At 41.1% G+C, this 24100-nt stretch overlaps 1 protein-coding gene across 1 annotated transcript in view; it reads left to right on the plus strand.

Annotated features, from left to right (window-relative positions):
- Positions 1–24100, plus strand: part of LOC135933816 (protein NLRC3-like) — a 225038-nt gene that overhangs the window by 13855 nt on the left and 187083 nt on the right. The window contains exon 9 of the mRNA XM_065472017.1: positions 5892–6065. Within this exon, the coding sequence (XP_065328089.1) occupies positions 5892–6065 (174 nt within the window). The remainder of the gene's footprint in view (positions 1–5891; positions 6066–24100) is intronic.

Consider the following 24100-nt stretch of genomic DNA (forward strand, 5'->3'; position numbering starts at 1 on the left):
ACAGTAGTAATAGCCATAGTTTGATAAAACAGGCAGTCTTACCCTGTAGATAATGCAGGGTTCTGGTGCTGATGTGGGGGAGGGGACTCGCCCGGTACTAACTACCTCATCTAGATGTCTTCCTTACTAACCCTGATAAGAAGTAACCGCAGTAGCCTTATAGGTCAAATCAGTTTAACCTGTTAAAGGTAGCTCCACTATTAATGGTGTCACTTGTTATCTCTGGAAGGAGTTTAGTAGCCTGACCAGCTGCTCAAAGGAAAGTTTTTTTTTATTATTATTATTAGTTAATTATTAAGTCTGGGGTAACCTGCAAGAGCTGTTTGCACAAAGAATAATACTCGGACTTTTAGGTTTTATCATTTTACACAAGGTTTAAAAGTGAATGTCCACAATTGAATTGCAGAAATTGTTATTGAGCTAATACTGATATAGTTGTTATCTTTGGTAAGGAGAGGATGGAGCCAGGATGAGCACAGTCAGGCCTAAAGATGCTCTTAATAATGGATGCATTTCTATAGTGCTTTTCGAGACCCTCAAAGACCCTTTACAATTCCACTATTCATTCACTCACTGGTGGAGGCAGCTACAGTTGTAGCCACAGCTGCCCTGGGACAGACTGAGCACCATCGGCCCCACTGGCCAACACCAGTAGGCAGTAGGTGAAGTGTCTTGTGTTCCAAGGACACAACGACCAAGACAGACAGAGCTGGGGATACCGGCAACCTTCTGATTACAAGATAAGCTTCCCAACCCCCTGAACCACGGTCTTATCCTCCAGTTTTCTGTTGATGATAATCACATAATAGGAGAGCAGCAGGGCATCCAGTGGAAGTGTGGTGGAAATCAAAATCCTGAATTGGATTTGGTGCGGTCGCGTTACTATCAGCTGCACGGAAGTAGCTGTAAGTAATCTGGGCGCTATGGCTTTAAGCACTCCTGCGGACGGCGATCACTTTCTGGCAGACGATCACTTTCTGGCACAACACCTGGAGCTAAGGGGGCAAAACAATCGCATGAGTGCTGCTGTTTGACTGAGGAAGAATAAAGTAGTCATGGTAAGCCAATCACATGACCACTTAGAGACAAAGCAGCAAGGTGACATATACCAGTTTATAAACTGTGTTGATAGGCCACGTAAAACCAGAGTCATGATAAACAAGATATATGTGGCGTTTTTTCCTCAGTAGTTTTGTCACTTTTACTGTCTAAGGACAGCGCAGCGAGCACTCTCTGCTTATGAGCAAAAAAACCCCAAATCATCCCTTTCCTGTTGGTGGAAAAATGCACCATGTCGACCAATCAAAAATATGATATAGCAACATGACATTTGGTTGTTTAGGAAGAGGGGGAAGTTTCAGGATGACGGCGAGAGAGAAACATTTTAAACCAGAGTTTTTAGAATGTATTCACATTTTATTAAGTAAAGTGTCTCTAGCCTCAGCTCTGCAGTACGAGTAAAGTCTGAGTTCTAATGAATGAATATCTCTTTGGTGTAATATTTCTAACTTATTTCACTGGATCTAACAGCAGATACCTAATATTTACACCCTGGACTTAACTTTTAATGTTTTTAATTAATTTTAATTAATTAATTATATTACGATTTTTAATTAAGTTCATCAAGTTAAAAGAGAAGCCAAAGTTGCAGAGCTTTAGGTAACGTTGGAGGACGAACTGAATTATTCTGATTTTTAAAAAATGTATTACAACATGAACTTTAACTTTATTTTTGTCTACAGACTTGACAAGATTTAAAATTTTTATTTACTTTTGAACAAATTTTTAAGTAGCCAATACTCTATTCTTCAATGTATCACTCCAAAATTACAGATCCTGCATCCATTTTATATCAACATAAAACTTCAGGGTTTTATTTTTTAGTGATGGTGCGATATGGCAGCCTCGCTTCTGTCAGTCTGCCCAAGGGCAGCTGTGGCTACAACTGTAGCTGCCTCCACCAGTGAATGAATAGTGGCATTGTAAAGCGCTTTGAGGGCCCCGAAAAGCGCTATATAAATGCAACCCATTATTATTAAAATTCACCATTTATATTTAGATTTCAAGTTAATGATTTATTAAACATGTTTGAACTCAGACTGGTGTCAAAGGCAGAACTTGAGATGATTCTTCATGCTTCTATCTCTTCTCACTTGAATTATTGTAATGGTCTTTTTACTTGTCTCAACAAATCAGCTCTGGAGCTTCACACTGTACAGAATGCTGCAGCGAGACTTTTAACTGGCACAAACAAGAGTCACACATTACTCCAGTTTTGGCTTCTCTTCATTGGTTGCCACTAAATTTTAGGGTTCATTTTAACATTTTAACATTTCAGTCATAACTTTTAGAGCTGTACATGGTGAAGCTCCTCAGTTGGTCCCACAGACTCGGTTCACCACACGTGTGGATCGAGCTTTTCAGGCACCGAGGCTGTGGAACTCCCTGCTGTTGTCTTTACGCTGTCTAGACTCCACTGACTCTTTGAACAAGCAGCTGCAGACATTTCTATACAAACGAGATTATGTGCTATATAAATATATTTTACTTACTTACTTGAATAATAGTTCATTTATGAATATTTATTTATTAAAATATTTATTTTCTTTACTTTATCACCTAATTAAATTATAACTCTGTAAATAAGGGTGATAGTGTGACCTGTGTAGGTTGTCTTCAGTCTGCTTCCTCCCACAGTCCAAAAACATGCATGCTGGGTTAACTGGAGTGATTGTGAGCATAAATGCTCGGTGTTTACCTGGCTACATCACCGTGGTTACTGATGCTGAACCTATAATCTGGTCTGGATCAGGTTGTGTTCAGAGTTTGTGTTTTCACTGATTCTTTCATTTTGCAGAAAGCTTTAAGTGTGATATAGATTCAGTCATATCTGACTAATGTCAGTGAATGAGGCCCAGCTGTGAAGTCACAGTAGTCACACTGTATGTGTCTCATTGTCACTGGAGTTTAGGCTCCATGCATTCAGCTGGTGCTGCAGAAAAAGAAGAAATGTTTCTGTTTGGTTCTAATCTCCTGCTGAGTCTCTTTTACAAAGATAGAACTGCAGCTAATCGTGCTCATGTAGCCAGTTAGTAAAAACCCAAGTCACCGTCAGACACAGCAGACATTTAGTGATAATCTCACTGTATGTGGTCTTTTAGCACCTCCTAGTGGTGAACATGTGGAGTGCTGTTAGTCTGGGTGATGAGTGTAAATGTTGAGTGAGACACACCGGGCCTGCATGCTGGTAGCTTAGCCACAGCTCAGGTGTGAAGAAGCTGAAAAAGAAGGTTTTCTAGTTTGTAAGGAGGAAAAAACTGAGAGGACTGAGTTAAAGAGAGGCTGGAGAGTAACACAGAGCAGCCACGAAAGCTGCTCACACAGTTTAGACAGTTTAGCATCAAATGTTCTAGTAAGTTAGATCCCAGCTAACTAGCAAACCAGCTATCTAGCAAACCAGCTAAGTAGCAGACCAGCTAACTAGCGAACTGGCTAACTAGCACACTGGCTAACTAGCACACCAGCTGACTAGCGAACCGGCTAACTAGCACACCAGCTAACTAGCGAGCGGCTAACTAGCACACCGGCTAACTAGCAGACCAGCTAACTGCAGCCACAGGCTGAAGGACGATTAAATGTAGTGGAGATATCAGGGATGACACTGGTGTGTCTGATTCACTCTTTAGCACTCCGGTCACTCCGGTGTGTCAGCCAGAACACCACTGAAGGCCAAATGATCGCAGCGTGTGGAATAAGGAGCTTAAGGTTCGGTTTGAGGCACTTTATTCTTTCACTGATTGATTCCTGTGGCTGTGATCACGTGTGTGGTTTCTTACAAAAAGGAAGTACACAATGCAAATACATGACAAATAAGATGAATAGATAAGTTACATATCCAGTTATATGCATACGTCAGTATAGCAAACATAACCATATATAAGGACAAAGATCACAGTACTATAATGCAGTAATGTTAAACACAAAGTTGTATATCTACATAAATCTATCCTATAGGGCTGGGTATCGTCACTGATTTCTAGAATCGATTCGTTTCCGATTCACAAGGTCCCGAATCGATTCAATTTGATTCGATTTGAATCTGGGAAATTGTGACAGTCAGAAATATTATAATTCAGATCAGATTCAGAAGAAAACAGATTTTTAGACGGGAAACTGTTCTTGAAGTACAGAGAGAGAGAGAGAGAGAGCTGTGCATGAAGTGTGATTTTATCCTGGTGGAAGCTAAACAGTAAAAGTCAGAGGAAATTCATGACGATGTTTATGTGAAGCGCAGTTTGGATCTTCTTTTGCTGCTGGTTTGGTCAATATTGTTTGGAGAGAGATCAAACTAACAGCTTTAGAATCAGCGCAAAAAGGGCGTCGACACAGCAGAATCAGCGAGCTGTCGGCTTTCAGCCCCGACCGTGTCCGTGCCGTCAGGTGAAAAAGGCGACATCTCACTGATTGTGATCCGCGGATCCGCGCTGTGTGTTTACGTCTTTGTGCAGAATCCGTGTACCTGCTCTCATTTACTGTCTTAGCTGTTTGGTGGTTGTTGAAATTTTGTGAGGTTTCACCTGAGATTCTGGTGTTTCATGCAAAATAAATTTATAAAAATCGATTCAGGATTTTAATGAATCGATTTCACGTTATCCAAGCCAGAATCGATTTTAATCGATAAATCGATTATTAAAACCCACCCCTACTATCCTATCAGTGATCAGAGTACTGTAGTATACTTCTACTACTGCCACGCCCAGTAGTCTCCTGAGAGACCAACAGCTGGTGCAGGTTGTAGCGCCGTGGCTTTTCGTAGTCTCTCCTTTTTCTACAGCTCATGTGTTCTTCTTCCAAATTAGACTTTGGTGACAAACTGATGTGATCTCCATGTTTCCTTTGTTGGACTGTGGGCGAGTGTCAGAACTGAATGTACTGAGTAACATGTAGAGTTTAAATATGTGTCAGTTCCAGTTTTAGAGCTCTAAAGTGCAGCTATCATGTTAGGAATATGTTAGGAATAGACAGAAACACTGAGGTCAAATCTTTATTTTACCACTCGCTGCATTCTTGATGTTCATGAATTCAGCAGGTTCATGATTGTCTGCAGCATTAATCTCATATTTCCATCTAAAGTGTTGAATTTGACTGTTTGATGTTCTTTATGATCTCTGGCACCAGTTCATCTGTAGGCTGAGCTCAGTCCATCCATTTAGTGAAATGATGTTTAATGGTCTCCTTGTTCTGTGAGCGTGCACAGATCCTGAAGCAGAAAGCCTGGGTTAACAGAGAATGATCATCACTGTGATGATGCTCATCATCTCTGACTGGGATTTGAGGTTTTGTCAAAGCAGCAAAGAAAGCCTGGCTATGTTGGACTGGGTGTGGAAGCAGCTCCCAGTTTGAGTTCAGGAGACAGACACCCTCTCTACTTTGAAGATCAGCTTCAAACTTTCCTTTCTGATAAAGCTTATAGTTCGAGCTGGATCAGGTGACCCTGAACCATCCCTTAGTTATGCTGCTATAGGCTCAGGCTGTTGGTGGACTTCCCATGATGCTCTGCTTTCTTCTCCCCTCTTTTCACTCCTGATGCTTTTATATGTCACTACTGCATGTCCTTAACTTTTGTCTTCTCTCTCCTTAGTTTGTGTTTTGTTCTTGTCTCTCTGAGCTCATCTCTTCTCTTTGCCCTCACCCTGCAACCAGTCATGGTAGATGCTCCTCCTGGAGCCTGTTTTCACTGGGAGGATCTTTGTGTCAAAGGGAGTTCTTCCTTCCCACCATCACCAAGTGCTGCTCACAGTCGATTGTCTGATTTTTGGGGCTTTCTCTCTAATATTGGAGGCTGTTACCTTACTCTGTTAAACAGCTTGAGATGTTTTGTGTGTCTGCAGTCTGTCAGGCTGTCTGATCACAGAGGAAGGCTGTACTTCTCTGGCCTCAGCTCTGAGCTCCAACCCCTCCCATCTGAGAGAGCTGGACCTGAGCTACAATCATCCAGGGGACACAGGCATGAAGCTGCTGTCGGCTGGACTGAAGGATCCAGGCTGGAGACTGGACACTCTCAGGTATGGAGAGAATGTCTGATAGAGGAGGAAGAGCTGGAAACATTTCCTGTGTCCTTCACTCACTTCCTGTTTGTTTCCTGTAGATGAGACACGAACAATCACACATGCAGGAATATTTTCAGGGACAGACACACTAGTCTAGCTGGATAGTACATGGATATTTATGTAGGGGTCTCCAAGGAGTCTGTTTGCAGGGACATTTAGGTCACAGGTGTACCTGAGATAGATGCCACTGTGTACCTAATAAAGTGTCAGCCATGTGTATGTTTCCCATGCTGTATGTCCACAGTGACAGTGACAGAAGGATGAAACAAGGCTGTGAATCATTTCAGTCTGTGTGTGTGACAGAGGCAGACAGGAGCAGCTAACATTTGGAAATGGAAGCTTAAATACTGGAAACTCTAGATTCACAACTGAATTCACAATAAATTTTTTCTCAAGTGCACATTTAGCAGCTAATCTAATACTGTTTTCCTTTGCTTTCTACAACTTGAGCAGCTATTGCAATTATAATGCAAGGGAAAAGAGTCACTCATGGCAGCCTATTTAGCATTAAGGTCACATCATTATAATACAAGAGAAAAGGGTATTAGCATTAGCTACTAGTGCTTATTCACCTCAAATTACCTTTAGCTGCAGCCTACTTAGCATTAACGCCTCCCTAATATAATGCTAATTTACATCAAATTAGCATTAGCTGCTCATATTGTTATAAGGATAGAAAAAACGGTATTAGCATTAGCTGCTAATAATGATTCACCCCTAATTAGTTACCCCCTAATGGCAGCCTACTTAGCATTAACTCCTGACATCGTTATAATGCAGGGGAATATATTATTGGATAATGCTAATTCTCATCAAATTAGCATTAGTTAATAACGGTAGACTTCGTATCATAACCTTCTGTCATTCTTACAAAGCAAACAGTATGACCATTAGCTGTTAATGGTTTTTCATCTCAAATTAGAATTAGCCACTAATGACGCATTGTTAAATGTAAGAAAAAACATTGTTAGCATAAGCGGATAATGCTAATTCACGTCAAATTAGCATTAGCAAGTAATGGCAGTCTACTTAGCATTAACTCCTCACATCGTTATAATGCAAAGGAAAATAGTTAGCATTATTTGATAATGCTAATTCACATCAAATTGGCAATAGTTATTAACGGTAACACACATCACATTGTTAAAATGGAAGGAAAAATAGTATAAGCATTAGCTACTCATATTGTTAAAATATAAGAAAAAAACATTGTTAACTTTAGTGGATAAATTAGCATTAGCTAATAACGGCAAACTGCTTAGTATTAGCTGCTCACATTGTTGGGAAATCAAGAGAATATGGTATTAGCATTAGTTGCTTATTCGCTTAAAATTAGCGTTAGCCACTAACTTCTTAATGATAAATGAAGTTCATTAATGCTAAATAGGCTTAACTGAAATAAAAGTAGTGTTAGCATTAGCTGTTGCTATTGTTAAAATGTAATAAAAAATAAGATAAAACATTGCTAGCAGTAGCGGATAATGCTAACAACCATCAAATTACCATTACCTAATAATGGCAGCCTTCTTAGCATTAACTGCTCATATTGTTATAATGCAAGGGAAAAGAGTTGGCAAAAACATTGTTAGCAGTAGTGTATAATGCTAATCCACCTAAATTAGCACTAGCGAATAATGGCTACGTACCTAGCATCAACTACTGATATTGATTTAAAGCAAGAAAATATGGTATTAGCATTAGCTTCTAATGCTCTTTCATCTTAAATTAGAATTAGCCACTAATGGCGTCCTATTTAGCATTAACGCTTTGCATCGCAGGGGAAAAGTTAAAATTGAATAAAAAAAGTGTTCACATTAGCTACTCGTACTGTTAAAGAGTAAGAAAAAACATTGTTAGCATAGGCGGATAATGCTAATTCACCTCAAATTAGTATTAGCTAATTACGGCAACCTACTTAGCATTAGCTGGTCACATTGTTATAAAGCAAGAAAATATGGTATTAGGATCAGCTGCCAATTCCTATTTACTTAAATTCCTCACTAATATAATGCTAATTCATATCAAATTAGCATTAGCTGCTAGCATCAGCCTACCTAGCACCAGCTGATCACATTGTTAAAAGGGAAGGGAAAAGTGTTAGCATTATTGGGTAATGCTAACTCGTATCAAATTAGCATTAGCTAATAACAGCAGCCTTCTTACCATTAGCTGTTCACATTGTTATAATGCAAGGGGAAAGAGTTAGCATTAACGGATGATGCTTATTCATGTCAAATTACAAAATATGGTATTAGCATTAGCTGCCAATTCCTATTCTCCTAAAATTAGCATTAGCCGCTAATGGCAGCATACTTAGCATTAACTCCTCACATCGTTATAATGCAGATGATGCTAACTTGCATTAAATTAGCATTAGTTAATAACAGCAGCCTTCTTAGCATTAGCTCCTCACATCGTTATAATGCAAAGGAAAATAGTTAGCATTATTGATAATGCTAATTCCCATCAAATTAGCAATAGTTATTAAAGGTAACACACATCAAATTGTTAAAATGGAAGGAAAAATAGTATAAGCATTAGCTACTCATATTGTTAAAATGTAAGAAAAAACATTGTTAGCATTAGCGGATAAATTAGCATTAGCTAATAACGGCAACTTACTTAGCATTAGCTGGTCACATTGTTATCAAGCAAGAAAATATGGTATTAGCATTAGCTGCCAATTCCTCTTAACCTAAAATTAGCATTAGCTGCTAGCATCAGCTTACCTAGCACGAGCTGCAAACATTATTAAAAGGGAAGGGAAAAGTGTTAGCATTATCGGGTTATGCTAACTCGCGTCAAATTAGCATTAGCTAATAATAGAAGCCTTCTTAGCATTAGCTGCTCACATTGTTATAATGCAAGGGAAAAGAGTTAGCATTAACGGATGATGCTAAGTCGTGTCAAATCAACATTAGCTAATAACAGCAGCCTTCTTAGCATTAGCTCCTCACATCGTTATAATGCAAAGGAAAATAGTTAGCATTATTGATAATACTAATTCACATCAAATTAGCAATAGTTATTAACGGTAACACACATCACATTGTTAAAATGGAAGGAAAAATAGTATAAGCATTAGCTACTCGTATTGTTAAAATGTAAGAAAAAACATTGTTAGCATTAGCGGATAAATTAGCATTAGCTAATAACGGCAAACTACTTAGAATTAGCTGCTCACATTGTATTAGCATTAGTTGCCAATGCTTATTCACCAAAAACTAGCATTACCCACTAATGGTTGTCTACGTCGCATTAACTCCTCACTAATATAATGGTAATTCACATCAAATTAGCATTAGCTGCTAGCATCCGCCTACCTACCATTAGCTGCTCACATTGTTAAAAGGGAAGAGAAAACGATATTAGCATTAGCTGGTAATAATTATTCACCCCTAATTAGAATTAGCCGCTAATGGCAGCATACTTAGCATTAACTCCCCACATCGTTATAATGCAAAGATGCTAACTCGCATTAAATTAGCATTAGCTAATAACAGCAGCCTTCTTAGTATTAGCTGCTCACATTGTTATAATGCAAAGGAAAACGATATGAGCATTAGGTTCTAATGCGTATTTGCCTTAAAATTAGCATCAAGTTAGCATTAGTTAATAATGGCAGCCTATTTAGCATTAGCAGATAATGTTGACCTTGGCCCACTGGAAAAGTTCAGAACTAAAGATTTAGGAGTGTTTCTCGATAGCTCTTTCTCATTTGAGAAACAAATTCTGTTATTAAAACCAGCTATAAGGTTTATGTTGCTGATTGTCATTTATGCTTAGAAATATTTACTCATATATGCTTAGAGTTTGATAATCGATTGCATAATGATAGAGGTTTGATCCTTAGTAGTCTGTAAAGACTCTGTGTGCTTTCCAGAGTGCTCTGGCATGCACACACAACTTGGGGTCATGAGAGAGGTCGTACCTTCTCTTACTGATTTATGGTATAGGAGGACACCTACTCTGTCTCTGGTTAAGTATAAGAGTCCTTTGTTAGAGGGACCGCTGGACACTTAGCACCAGCTTTGGGGTCACAGGGTCACATCTGGAACACACACACACACACACACACACACACACACACTGGTTCCAGCGGTGGCTCTGTGCTAGACGACCCATCACCAGCTTTTTTCACTGGTTACCAGTACGTCGTAGAATCCACTTCCAGATCTTGTTGTTTGTCTTTAAATCTCTGAGTGGATTGGCTCCATCTTATCTCTCTTTAACAAAAATAATCCAAGTCGAGCCCTCAGGTCTGCAGATAAGCAGCTTCTGACCAGAACTAGACGTAAAAACAGAGGTGAGCTTTATCGATGGCTGCAGCCAAACTCTGGAACAGTCGCCCTTCACATCAGGTCGTCACCAACACTCGACATTTTTAAAACCCGGTTGGAAACACATTTGTACTCTGTAGCTTTCAATTCTGACGAGTCTTTATAGTAATTACTGTGTATGTTTCCTATTTTATCTCTACTCTGTGCAGCACTTTGGCTCAACCTGTTTTTAAATGTGCTGATAAATAAATGTAGATTTCTTTGAATCAAACAGTGGAGCCGAGCTTTGAGCTCAGTGTGTAACAGTGTGTGTATGAGAGCCATGTAATGTCCATGTGTGCATGCTGACTGCTCTGACCCCTCCTCCTTTCAGGGCGGAGCCTGCTGGAGTCCGATGGTTGAGACCAGGTCTGAGGAAGTGTAAGTGTGTTTTTAATGGGATTCATGAAAACAAAGCAGCACACATTCAACCATCTTCATCATGTCAGGAGTCATCATCAAAGTGTCAATCAATGAACAGATGATGGATCAATAACTGCAGCTGGATTGTGTTTGTTCTCTCCATCAGATTCCTGTCAACTCACAATCAACACAAACACAGTGAACACAAAGCTCCAACTGTCTGACAACAACAGGAAGGTGACACATGTGGAGGAGGTTCAGTCATATCCTGATCATCCAGACAGATTTGATGATTATCAGCTGCTGTGTAGAAATGGTCTGACTGGTCGCTGTTACTGGGAGGTCGAGTGGAGAGGAGACGTTTATATATCAGTGAGTTACAGAAGCATCAGAAGGAAAGGAGGCAGTGATGACTGTGAGTTTGGACACAATGATCAGTCCTGGAGTCTGAGCTGTGATGATGATGGTCCTCGTTCTGTCTATCACAATAAGATAAAAACATCCACCTCCTCCTCCTCCTCCTCCTCTGTCTCTAACAGAGCAGCAGTGTATGTGGACTGTCCTGCTGGCACTCTGTCCTTCTACAGAGTCTCCTCTGACACTCTGATCCACCTCCACACCTTCAACACCACATTCACTCAAACTCTTTATCCTGGGTTTATGTTCTGGTCTCCTGGTTCCTCAGTGTCCCTGTGCTGAGTGTAAAGAGTGTCTCCTGTTAGAGAAACACTCTGACTGTTGAACAGTTCAGTCTGTACATGTCTGTCTCTTTCACTCACAAACACGTTTTCACATTCATGGATTCAATCAGTTGATGTTTGAAACTCTTCTAAACGATTCCTTGTAAACTTCTTCCTCTTCAGTCACAAACAAACAGGAAGTGATGTCACATGTGTTCCTGTCCACACAGCAGAATGAGTCTATTGCTGACAGTGATGTACAAACAGAGTGAGCATTTCTGAGGCCCAAAATAAACTGAGTAGTTCACTGAATGAACACTGTGAGCTCAGTTCCTTCATCATTAGTATGGATTATATATGTATATGTATTATATTAGTATCATATATATCAGGTGCTGCTGGTTCCAGTCATTGTGCAAATGTGCTGTTTGTAAGGTTGTAAAGCTGCAGTCAGCTGAGACTGAAGAAGTCACCTGATCAGTGAGCAAACGTGAAAACGTCCAGATGAACAGAATCAAGCTTTTGGGATCAGCCAGCAATGCAGCATCATTGTTGTTCAGGTTCAGAGGTTTGCAGGAATGAACTGATGACCAGAAACAGCTGCAGAGTCCAATCAAATACCAGCTGGAGTTCAGCTGCATTTGAAGAAGTCAAAGAAAAGTAAGGATGGCAAAGGGCGACGTTTTCTTCCAAAGAACTGAAAACATGGTCGACGCCTCATTAGAAGAATCATCTGGACATTTGTGAGGAACTCTAACCAAGAAAGCAACACAAGAAAGCAACGTCACACAGATCCAACACACAGTTTCCATGACTGGAAGTGTTCAGTGTAAAAATGCTACATTGCATTATTGCATCCTCTCACCACAGGAGGCGCTGTTGGCACCACTGATTGCTGATCATCTCTGATGATTTGATTGATCCTGTGAATAACGGGACTCACTGAACTCTGTGACACAGTGAAGATTACAGAGTTTAACATCTGACTGACGTCACACAGACAGAAGGATGAACCAGTGAGGCACAGAACACAGTTACTGGAGATACTGGATCAGCTCCATGTGAACCTCTGATGGAGAAGCTGCTGACCCAGAGAAACATCAGGACATGACAGGCAGCTGCACTGATCTAACAACATGTAGCAGAGCTGATCTATGTTAGAGGATCTATCACAGCAGCTGAAAGTCCAACACTGGATACCAGCTGAGCCTGTGCTGAGTGTTACAGGAAAAGAAACACTGACATTGGGAGACACAGTGATGCTGACTGGGGCACAGAGCTGAATGATGCAGCATCAGGACACTGTTTCAGTCTGACTGACAGAGAAACCTGTAGCTGCATCTACATGTGAGGCAGAGGCCACACAAGCAGCTTTCTATGTTTCACAGTGACTGAGATCTTCAGTGGGGGTGGACATGCTCCTGTACAGACCTCTGAGGAGAACCAAGGTGCAGTCAAAGAGTCCAGTCTGTCCTCACAGATGTCAACATGTGGTTTCATCAGGTCTGCTGTCAGCTAGCAGGCTCACATCAGAATCACTGTTCCTGAAAAACACAGTCTGTGTGACATCATCAGTCAGCTGATGGTCCCAGATCTGAATGGTTTCTGTCTCTACTGAGGAAGTCAGAGAATCTCACTGAGGTGTGGATCAGGTCTGAGTGAGCTGTGGAGGGACAGCTTTAAACAGTCCACAGGTCTCACGTCCTGCTCAGTCTGGTAGCAGATACCTTGTATTGTTCCAGATGTGCTGACATCACCAGCAGCAGCAGCACAGCTGTGTGATACGATGAATCTCAGTTATTGATCCAACACACAGTAAATACAAAGATCAGGATTTCTGAGAGTAATCATTATGAGTCTGAACACATGATCACTGAATGTTAGTCTCCACAATAATAAGCTAACACAAGCAAACACAGCTTTCAGCTCTTATTTTGAAACTTCTTTAGAGAGCTGTGATGTGAGCGTGCCTGGCTCTGAGGCACTTGGGTCAGCCTCTGTTGTTTAGAAGTGTTACAGACTGTGAATGACACAGACCTGTCAGTTTCATGTTTGTCTGTAACACAGCTCAGGGCTCCATGCTGAACGCATCCATCCAGTGTTATTGATCCAGCACTAATACCAGCATTGGATCAATACTACACAATCACATGTGTCCACGTGATGGATTTGACCAGCTTTATTCATTAATGATCAATCAACTTATTTACTGCATCTGAGTCCAGCTTCATTTAAATGATCCAACCATGAAAATGACATCAGTCCTACAGAAGCACTTAATGCTAACAGGAAGTCATTGATTAAGGTGGAATAACACAGAGAGACACAACCACTCACAGTTAACCTGACCCCACTAACTGCATGTGTTTGGACTGTGGGAGGAAGCCGGAGTACCGGAGAGGACGCACACAAACACGGGAGAACATGAAGCACTGAAACAAAGATGGTGGATTTGACCTCAGGACCAGGCGCGTAATTTCCAGGGGGGTTACGGGGGTCATGACCCCCCAATAATCAGATCCAGCCAATATAATTTCATCATTCCAGTTTATAAAATGATGAATTATCTTGATTTTCTTTAATCGTTTCAATTATTACCAGCAAAATAGTTTCATGTTTAATCATCTAGTAATGTAACCCCGCCTCCTCCTCCGCATACTTGGTATTACCCAACCAGCTTTCTCTACCAAACCTTCACTGTTTGCTGTGTGTTTGTTAGCGCAGTCGCTGGTGCAAGAGACTGCCAGTGACTTCAGTCTGAGGGTTTGAAGTTTCCATGTCTGTGTGATGTGTGGTGTGAAGCCTGCTGGTTAAACTGGGACTCACTGTTTAAAGCACTGAGTGCTCATAGAGAGATGCTCCATGAGTCCCAGTACAGACTACAAACATGGTGGAAACTTAGCTTTGATATCCACACACTCTGCACGTCTGTGAGTAACTGTGATGAAGATGTGCAGAGATCTGTGTACAAACAGGAGAAAGACTGTAAAGACTCTGTGCTTCTAACAGCCTCTGTTAACATATGTGAGGCTGTTTGTTGTTGTTGCCATGGAGCTTTTCACTGTTTGGGTCAGCAGGTCATGTGATCAGGTTTGTTCTGCTGGACGATGGTTCAGTGTCAGGGTTTGTTTGCATTCATCAATAAATATCTAAATAAATCAAAGACTCCATGTTTGTTCTTTCATCATGTGACCTCTGCTCATCCATCTCTGTGTGTATCAGGATACATTTAGTTCATAATACACAGAAAAATCAGAGTTATTACCTGTAATAAATGTCCAGAGTCCTCCTGCTGCTCCCCCCTCAGAGCCCCGTGATCAGCACCAACACATTCAGTTAGATGACAGAGTCCAGCTGCAGCTAGAATCAGCTCTGTGAACAACAGCACAGCGTCAGTGTTTCACACTCAGTGAAAGGAGGAAACAGCAGAAGAACACCATGTGTGCTACGTTTCCCAGGACACACTACAAACTGCACAAATACAGCACGTGGAAGGACCTGGAGCTGCATTTAAAGAGAAAAGACAGCGTGATGTCCTGTATGGACAGGTGGAAGGAACCAAGTCCTCAGCTGAAACACTCGTGTTTGTCCACAGACAGGAAACACAGCAGGAAACAAAGAAGCTCATGGATAACACACTTCCTGTCAGTCACAATGAGGCTGGAGCCAAACACAGAAAGGTGTTTTTGTCCAGATGAGCCCAGAGAAGAAACACGAGTGTTCACAGACATCAGAAGCTCAGAGAGGTGAAACATGAGGTTGGAGTCCTCGTCAGCATCCAGAAGAGCTGCTGTGAAACCCTGAGTACTCATGACAGACTCTGATGGCACAAACACATCATGATTCAAACATGAAGACAAACATGGAGCTCCTGATCCTCCTGCATGAGAACAAGCTGACATGAGCGCTGTGTCTGAGAGTGTCTCCCTGTCACAGTGACAAGAACACAGCTGCTGTTCACAGTCATTAAACTGACCTGAGGTCAGCTGCTAGCACGTCTCTGTGCTCCTTACATATGAACCATGTGACCTCACATCAGTGCTGTGGATGACTGTAGTCATAGAAGAGTAGAGCTGTAGCAGGTGGTGTGAGGAGGAGGAGGAGGTGGTGTATTCTAGTTAACGCAGTACTGAAACACTCCAGCAGAGGGCGCTGTTAAGTCCTTATTGTAACACAGTTACTGTGTGCAGTTATACTTCATACATAATCTGCACTTATTTCCATCAGACATGCTGTCAGTAAATGATTGGTTTCTATTGATTCTACTTCCTGTTGACTAGTTTGATGACAGTGAAACAATCACAGCTGATTGTGTGATGATGTCACTGTTACATTCAGTGTGTGTGACATCATGTTAGTGCAGCTGATAACAGCCTGGTTCTGTTAGAAACACATGAACGTGTCCATAGATCAGTGTGTGTTTAACATGAGAGCTTCAGCCCTGCTGATGTGTTCAATAAAGACATGCAGGAAAACTGATGAGACTCTGAAATAACTCTTTATATTTATAATGTAACTCTGCATCAAAAGAACAACAAAGGATCCCAGACAGGTTTATGTGAACAAAGACCATGTTTCTGTGTTTCTAACAGTTTGACATTATTAGGAAACAGACTGCAGTGAACAGCATTTATAAAGAGCTTATATATAAAGATATGACAGCTGTTTGTTGATCACTCTGTGTTTGGACCTGATCAGTCCAGCTGTTTACTTGAAATATCTTCATTTACCTGTGACGTTATATTTATGTTCTTGTCTCTGTTGAAAAACACATTTTAATGTCCCTCAGATTTTTCTCCCAGATGAATAAATCTAAAAATGACACAAACTGACTGCAGCTACTTTTTGTCCTTTCTGTCAGAAACCTTCATGTGACTCATGAGAGACACGTTTCAGCTGTTTGTGACAGATCAGAGGCCAACAAGTCATTTCTAACACTTTCCATCATTGTTTAGCACAAACACATGTTGACACAGCAGCGGGGCCGCAGTGAGAGTCAGAGCCAGGAGATAAAAACTCCTGTTTGACCACAGCCTCACTTTGTTCCTGCAAACACTTCCTGTTGTTGACTGGGTGGAGTCAGGAAGCCAGCGAGGCCCTGCAGGACTGAGCCTGCAGACTGGGACGTGCTCTGTGATGGAGATCAACAGCATCACTGACTGTTTCTGTGAGGACACCATCATCCCAGCAGGGCTGTTTCCCAACAACAAGCCTGGACCATCAGAGACCTGAAGCTGCTGCTGAATGAAAGAAGAGGATCTTCAGGTCTGGAACAAGGACGAGCTGAGAGTGTTAATAACGTTACTAATGTTCAGTTACACTTTACTAGGTCACATCTGTGACACACGTCACTTAAATAAAGAAGCAAATATTGGCTCTGTTTTATCTGCTGGGCCCAAAAGTGACTCCCCGTATTTAAACTGCTATGAATAACTTGTTGGTCTATAATATGTGAAACATGTGTCAAATGTCTCCATCATGAAAGATATCAGGTCATCTTGAGCCACAAAAACATTCCTATCATGAGGTAGAAGCTGGAATCAGTTTGTTGCAGACGTTTATATATCCCATATTTATCCAGTTAAAGTCACATTGAAATTCAAAAATGTCTTTTCAAGAGTCGTCTGTCCAAGAGGAGCAGAAACAAATATAACAACAGTTATTTAAGCTGTTTTAAAGGCCACAAAGGAGCAGATTGGTTATAATGCAGCTGCTTCAGAGGAATAAAGATGAAACACTGTTTTTATTTCATGTGTAACACCTTTCAATCATGTGTTGACTAAAGTCTATTGACCAGTATAAGTAAAGACATCACACACACACACACACACTGAAACCTGTTTTTGGTGCAGCAGCGGTCCCAGCTGCTCGCCTTTATCTAGACTGGGTCGGCTGCTTATCTCAATATAATCAATGTTTAAAGTTCTCAGTGTTTCTGTGTTGCTTCGTATAGGATCTCCCAGCATCATCACTGTGCTGTCCAATCATTGTGTGCTAGGTTACCCTTATAGTGCGATGTGTGTTTGCACAAAGAGAAGCATGTGTGTCAAATATAAGCACAGAACAGAAAAAGCTGCCAGTTTCTTCTATTTAGAGTCAAGTTAGTGTTTTGTGTCTTTGTTTGAGGCCTAATGTCAAGCAGAGGTGTGTGTAACTGGACTGCTCTGTTATATGTGTGAAATGTGTGCTTCAGCATCATCTTCGTCACTGCTGATTCCTTTGTGTCATCATGTGTTGAGAAGAGAGAACAGTTATAACGGAGGAGCAACAGGAAGCCCTGAAATCTGCATCAACAAGGAAGTGTTGGCTCACCAGTGATCCCAGCAGAGCCACTGGTTTGGCTCCAGTTGTTCTAGATTCAATGATGTTGTTCCTACAGATACATGTTAGCATCTTTATTGTAGTAAAGTCTTGTAATGTGAAGCTAGAAACAAGGCAGGAAACAGCTCCATGATCTGATCTTAATGATGTTGTTTTTATTTCTGTCTTTCAGAACTGGATTGAAACTATCAAAGGTCTAAAAACAGCCTCAACCCTCCCAAAGACAAACTTTACACACGTCATCTTTCAGCTACAATCTTTGTTGCAGGGATCTTCTGCCAAACAAGGCTGAGAGAAGATTTCTTCCAGCTGTCATGTTGATGCTGTTTCAATCTTTGGGCAAACACACTCATATATTAGGGCTGATATCAGGGCTGCACAAGTTCTTTGTGATCATGAATAATAGAAGTGTGCCTGTTGAAGATCATGTTTCTACATGATTATATGTCCTGTTATTGTTCTGTATTATATTCAGCTTTCAGCATCCTTTCCCAGCCCCTGTTACACCATCCATACAAAGCCAATCTGACTGTGAGCCAATGTGTTTGATAGTTTGTGTTGGATCAATAGATTTGACAGACTTGGTTCTCATCCAGAGGGAAACAGTCCAAATTCAGATCTAATGAAATGATGGAGGCTGTTTCCTACCACGGTGCTAATGTGTGACTAACAAGGCTCATGGTCTCCAGCAGACAAGCGCCTGGAATGAGGTGAGCTGAGTGTTGCTTTGGTGGCTCTGTGCCCACGTCATGCATCAGGATTCATGTTGGCAATAGTTCATATCTCTGTTCTTTAGCCTTCATCACAAAGCTGTGAAGGAAAAACAAACATCTAACAGGATTTGATGGATGCAAAGTCCACTGAGCTCTTTGTCATTTACAAACTTGTCCAACCAACAAGAGCACAGATGAAAAACACAGTGACACTTAAAGGATTTTGCCATATATGAGCATAGATTACTTTCATATAGATTTGCAATGCAGGCTTTTGGTGAGCCGCTGGGTTGTGTCTAATAATCATCTCAGCATTTTACAATAGAATAGCTCTTTATTAGCTCTTCATTTATTGTTATTGGACATGAAACAAGGAAGCTGTGTTTCTCATTGGATGTTAGTTTCATGTTCATCAGGATCATTTTCTAAAGAGCTGATATTTAGACCGTTTACTGCACTGGCTGCACATTCTGTCTACATTTCTCTGTATGTGCTGTGTTTGTCTTTCATATTTCTCCATATTGACACAAACAGTGAACAGCAGTAGATCTACTCTTCATCTGTTTTAGGCCCAGTGAAAGATCTGAAGCAGAAATGGTGTCATTAGGAGAAGAAGAACGGCGAGGAGGCAGCAGCTCTTAAAGATGAAACACAGCAACTTAGCCCTGAGCTCAGAGAGCTTCACATGAAAAAGCTCCTCAAGCAGATCATGTCAGAGGTTTGTCATCAACAGGAGGAACTGTTCATATCATAGAATGAAGGATGCTGTCAGCTGGATGAAGAAGGTTATTTAATGGCAAACGTTCACATTGAAGTCAAATTGTTGTGGTGTTGAACAGATTCATGGACTGATTGTCTCCAGAATGTTAGAAGAGCTTCAATGAATCATTAGAAACAACTTACAGCTGCACAGTTGTGTCAAACACATCTTTGTGTCATTTTTGTGTTTCTACATGTGACACACGTCTAAAACATGCACACAATTTGAAGACAAACAGGGATCATTTGTTCCCACAGCCAGATGCTGAGAGCCATTTCCTTGTAGTCCTGTGTCTATATATATGTAGCATTAGATGTTATTGGAATGATTGTCAGCTTTGATAGTTTCATGGATGTTTAGCTGGACGGCTGTTTGATCCTCCACATGTTTAAAGGTGTCCAGTCCTGAGACACTGGGGGTGGAAACAGCTGTGATGTCATTGGACTGTCACAAAGACAGAAGTGCATGAAGTGAGCAGCCAAGGAGCCGCTGATGTTTTGGATTCAACAGCATTTGAAAGGTTGACACAGACACATTTGCACATAGAAAGCTGAATTTGTCATATGCCACAGTGAACTCACTGTTCAGTGTTTTTCAGGAAGCTTCTTAACTGCCTCTGCTGCCAAACAAGCAGCTGATGTCCTTGAGAAGAAGCTGAAGAAGTCTTCAACAACAAATACAGGAAGTGGACTTTCAAATACTAGATTCACTTTAGACTCACACAAGAAATGACTCAACTAGCTGTGTTTGATTGACTCCTTTGACTCTATGAAAGCTCAGTGTGTGTCTGTACACAGACTGTTGTGTTGGACTATTATTCAGTTGTTTTCAAATGTCTGCATCTCAGTGTAGATGAGGCTGGGGGTCATGGGAGGCCACCATAGCAGTCTCTTCAACATCATGACATCATCATAAATGCTGCTGGACTGTCTGATGGGCTGACGGTGAAAAAGCCGTCGGGAAGGAAACAGAAGACATTTCAGAGGCTGCAGCAGATTTCTTTGATTTGGGGCCTTTTTCAGCTTTATTGGACAGAGCAGTGAAGATAAGTGACAGCAAAGCAGAGGGAGAGAGAAAGGGGGCGTGGTCAGAATCAAAGCCAGGCCAGCTGCTCTCCACCTGGTGGCACATGGTCACCTGCTCATCCTAGTGAGCTCCACCAGCAGCCCTTTCACACAGTTTACACTGTCAAACACTGTGTGTGGACCTCAGCTAACAATAGGCTCCATTTAAGTCTGGACTACATGCTTTTATATTGAGGCAGATTTTTACCTGTTTTTATTCCATCAGCAGCTCAACATCATGAGCAGCTTTGACATAAAGACATCAAACTCAAGCTGACTTTAAACTGCATCTACTTTTAATACAGGGGCTCAAAAACAACCAACATCTTTATTATATATCAGGACAGAAAGTCATCTCAAATGGAAAACAGCTTTATTTGGAATAATCAGCACTATCAACTGGTTTGGGATCAGTTTCATGTCTTTCCAGCTTCTCCAACAAAGTTCCTGTAAAATCAGCATCTTTATTGGTTTGATAGTGATTGATTATTCAGTCCCAATCTGCTGTCATCTAAAGAACAAAATGATGTTTCTATGAGTCAAAAAGCTCCAGATGTTGTTCACAAAGAAAACAAAGATTAGGAAGTTAAACACAAAGTGTTTGGAGCCAAAATGTTCCCAAGCTGCTCTTTTTGAAATGGCAGAGGTACAGTGGTGTCTAACAGCACACTGTGGAAGGCAAACATGTTCTTGTTGGATGAAACTTCATGAATCCTTTGTAGATTTGAGCTTTTGGAGCCTTTCTTTTCTCTTCAGGTGTACAGAGGCTGAGGAGGCAGGTGAAGCAGGTGGAGCTGTTGTAATGCTGGCAGAGGGTGTGTCTTAGTAACTCTGTGAGGTAGAACTGGATCCAACATTGTGGATGTGTTGATGTTGGAGCCATTAAGATTCTCTGCACACTGTAGGATTTCCCTTTGATTCACTGCGGGGGCATTTTGGAGTCTGTCAATGAAACTCTTCATATTTGTGTTTGACACCAGTTTATAGAAACAGACAAATGTGTCATGCTTTTGTTCGGCCTCCACAAATATACACATTTGTTCATTGGTTGGACTTTTTGGAAGGAGACACATTGAAAACCATGTTAATAAGATCTTGTTGTTTCCTGTGGATCCGACACAGAGAGTGGACTTCAGACAGAAAGCGTGGAAGAGATTTTAGAGGCCGTGTGTGGCAACAGGAAGTTTCTGTATGTTTGCTGATCTTCCATGTGGAAAACAACACGTGATGTTTGTGAAGTTCTACAATGATCATTGTTCTGACAGCATTTTGAGTGGGAACAGTTCAAACTGGGAGTAGTGGGAGTTATTTACTGATTGAAACAAGCTGAATGTTTCTGTGCACGATGAAGATCAGCAGCTCAGCTGATCAATGAATTGACATCTATCAGTCATTTCATGAGATGAAGTCATCAGCAGACATTTGTTCTAACTGTGTGATAAATGTCAGAACGTCAGGGCTCTGCTTTAGTCACTACTTGATGATCATTGGCTCATTGTTGAATCACGTGGCCCAGTCTGACCTCTGACCCTTTGCTGCAGGTCTTCTGTGTTATCTCCACTTTCATGTCTGATCTTCTGCTGTATCGTCCAAAATCAACATCTGAATCATTTCCAACACTTCAGCAGATCTTTAGTTTGGGCAGCACAGTACAAAATAACACATATTGTACTATACTGCCCACTTCCTGATCTTATTGGATCTGTGTGTGAGGTTGGTGAAGGAAACACATGTTTACTGAGTGAATCGCTGCCATTAGGAACTAGTTTTTATATCACAGCCTAGAAATCACACAGGACCATTTCTGCAAGTGAAAAGTCCTAATTGGAGGAAAATCATTGTGTAGTTTGTGCGACTGTTGTTTGTAAATGAAGACCCAACTACATGTGCTGCTGACCTTTGACCTTTTCTTTAGGTGCACAGAGGAGTCTGTGGAAACATCCTGAGGCAGTGCTACAGATGTCTTCAAATAAAGTGGTGTATTATCCATGTTTTCTATGGATCACATCAATATCCTGATCTAACAAGCCCCCTTTTTGTGGATTTTAGAGCCTCTGACTTTTGCTGCGTCTGCGTCTCATTTCAAGCACAAGAGCAAGAAGTGGATGAAGAAATGGGGCGAGTGGGGTCAGTGTGGTGCATGTCAGCTGTGCTCATGCTTTCACAAAGAACATGTGTATTCATTGGCAGCATTAAGATGCACTTTTGCTGATTCTGATGTTTCGGCGGGTCCGCGCTTTGGGTTTACGCCCTTTTTGTTGTGATTCTGAAGCTGCAGGTTTGATCTTTCCAAAGAATATTGACCGAACCAGCAGCAAAAGAAGATCCAAACTACGCTTCACATAAAAATCGTCATGGATTCACTCTGACTTTTGCTGTTTTGCTTCCACCACGATGCACAGCTCTCTCTCTCTCTTTCAGTATACTTCAAAAACAGTTTCCCATCTAAAAATCTGTTTTCTGCATTTCTTGCGCACAAGTTTACCGTTGTTTACAGCGCTGTGCTTGTGTCCTTTTACTTACTTCTGAAAAGAAAGCATCATTTCTGCTGTTCAATACTGAACAAATTTAAACTTTTTTAAATTATTGCAAAACATTTATCTGTGTCTGTAATCAAACCTCTGTGCTCTGCTTCACTTCAGCAGCATCAGGTAATTTTCATATGTTGATTCATGGTTTTCTTTCGTTTTTGATCTACTGCAGAATAGTTTTTCCCCCGGGGTGCAGGCCAGGAAAATCTCCTTCATGTTTTTCTGTGTTTTATCCTCGGCTACTTTGACACAAAGGCATCTGCTGTGATGCTTAAACCTCTGATAAAGTCTCACAAGTGTCAGCTTTCTTTTTATAGATACAAAAATATGGAAATATACTGATGCATTTTGCAGTGTGACTGAGTGAACTGTAACCTCTTACTGCTCACATTTTAATTTGGTTTCTGCCCAATTTTTGCAGCTTTTGATATAACAGGCTCTGCGTACCTTTATTTTGAAGGCCTTCTGTGTGAGTGAATCAGTTTCCTCCAGTTCTGGTGTCTGACAGCAGCTCCGTCAGGAGCCTCTCCAATCCTCCTTTTCTCCTTTCCAACTGAAAAATCACGTCGGGTCACCAATTTGTTGTGTTCAGATTTTCTTCATTAGGAATTCGGGAGAAAAAGATTTACAAAGATTTCCTTCAGCAGCTGAATTGACAAGTTTACAGTTGTCTGTCTCCATGTAACAGTGAACCTGTTACATGCAGGTGAACTCCAGCACCAGTTTACATCCAGTCACACCATCCGCTTTAATGTTTAATTTTAATAAAACTAGTCAACAGGAAGTAGAATAAATGGGAATCAATCATTTACTGACAGGATGCATGATTTAAATAAGTGCCAAAAGAAGGACACATTTTGTATACGACCATTTCTGATACCTGGCTGATTGGGACCCACACCCGCTTGCACACCTTGGCTCATGTGATTAGGTAGAGGATCATCAGGGGGTCCTTTGTCCCCCTTTGGGGGGAAACTCCCACTAGGTTTAAATCTGGGACTCTCCACCATTGACCCTTAGAACTGAAGAAGCTTCTCGGATGAGAGGTGAAACGTCTTCAAGCAAGTCAAGAAGTCCAGACGCTTTTCTTTCCAAGCTCCTTAGTCTATGATGACCTGGATGACTGAGAACCTTCACAGACATTTCTGATACCAAACTCTGCAATATATCAGATTTGAGTTTGGTACTTGGATGCAGAACAGCGCCATTGTTAAGAGAGCTTGGATTCCATGTTCTAAC

The sequence above is a fragment of the Pelmatolapia mariae genome, linkage group LG15 (genome assembly GCF_036321145.2).
Source record: "Pelmatolapia mariae isolate MD_Pm_ZW linkage group LG15, Pm_UMD_F_2, whole genome shotgun sequence".
Lineage (NCBI taxonomy): Eukaryota > Metazoa > Chordata > Actinopteri > Cichliformes > Cichlidae > Pelmatolapia > Pelmatolapia mariae.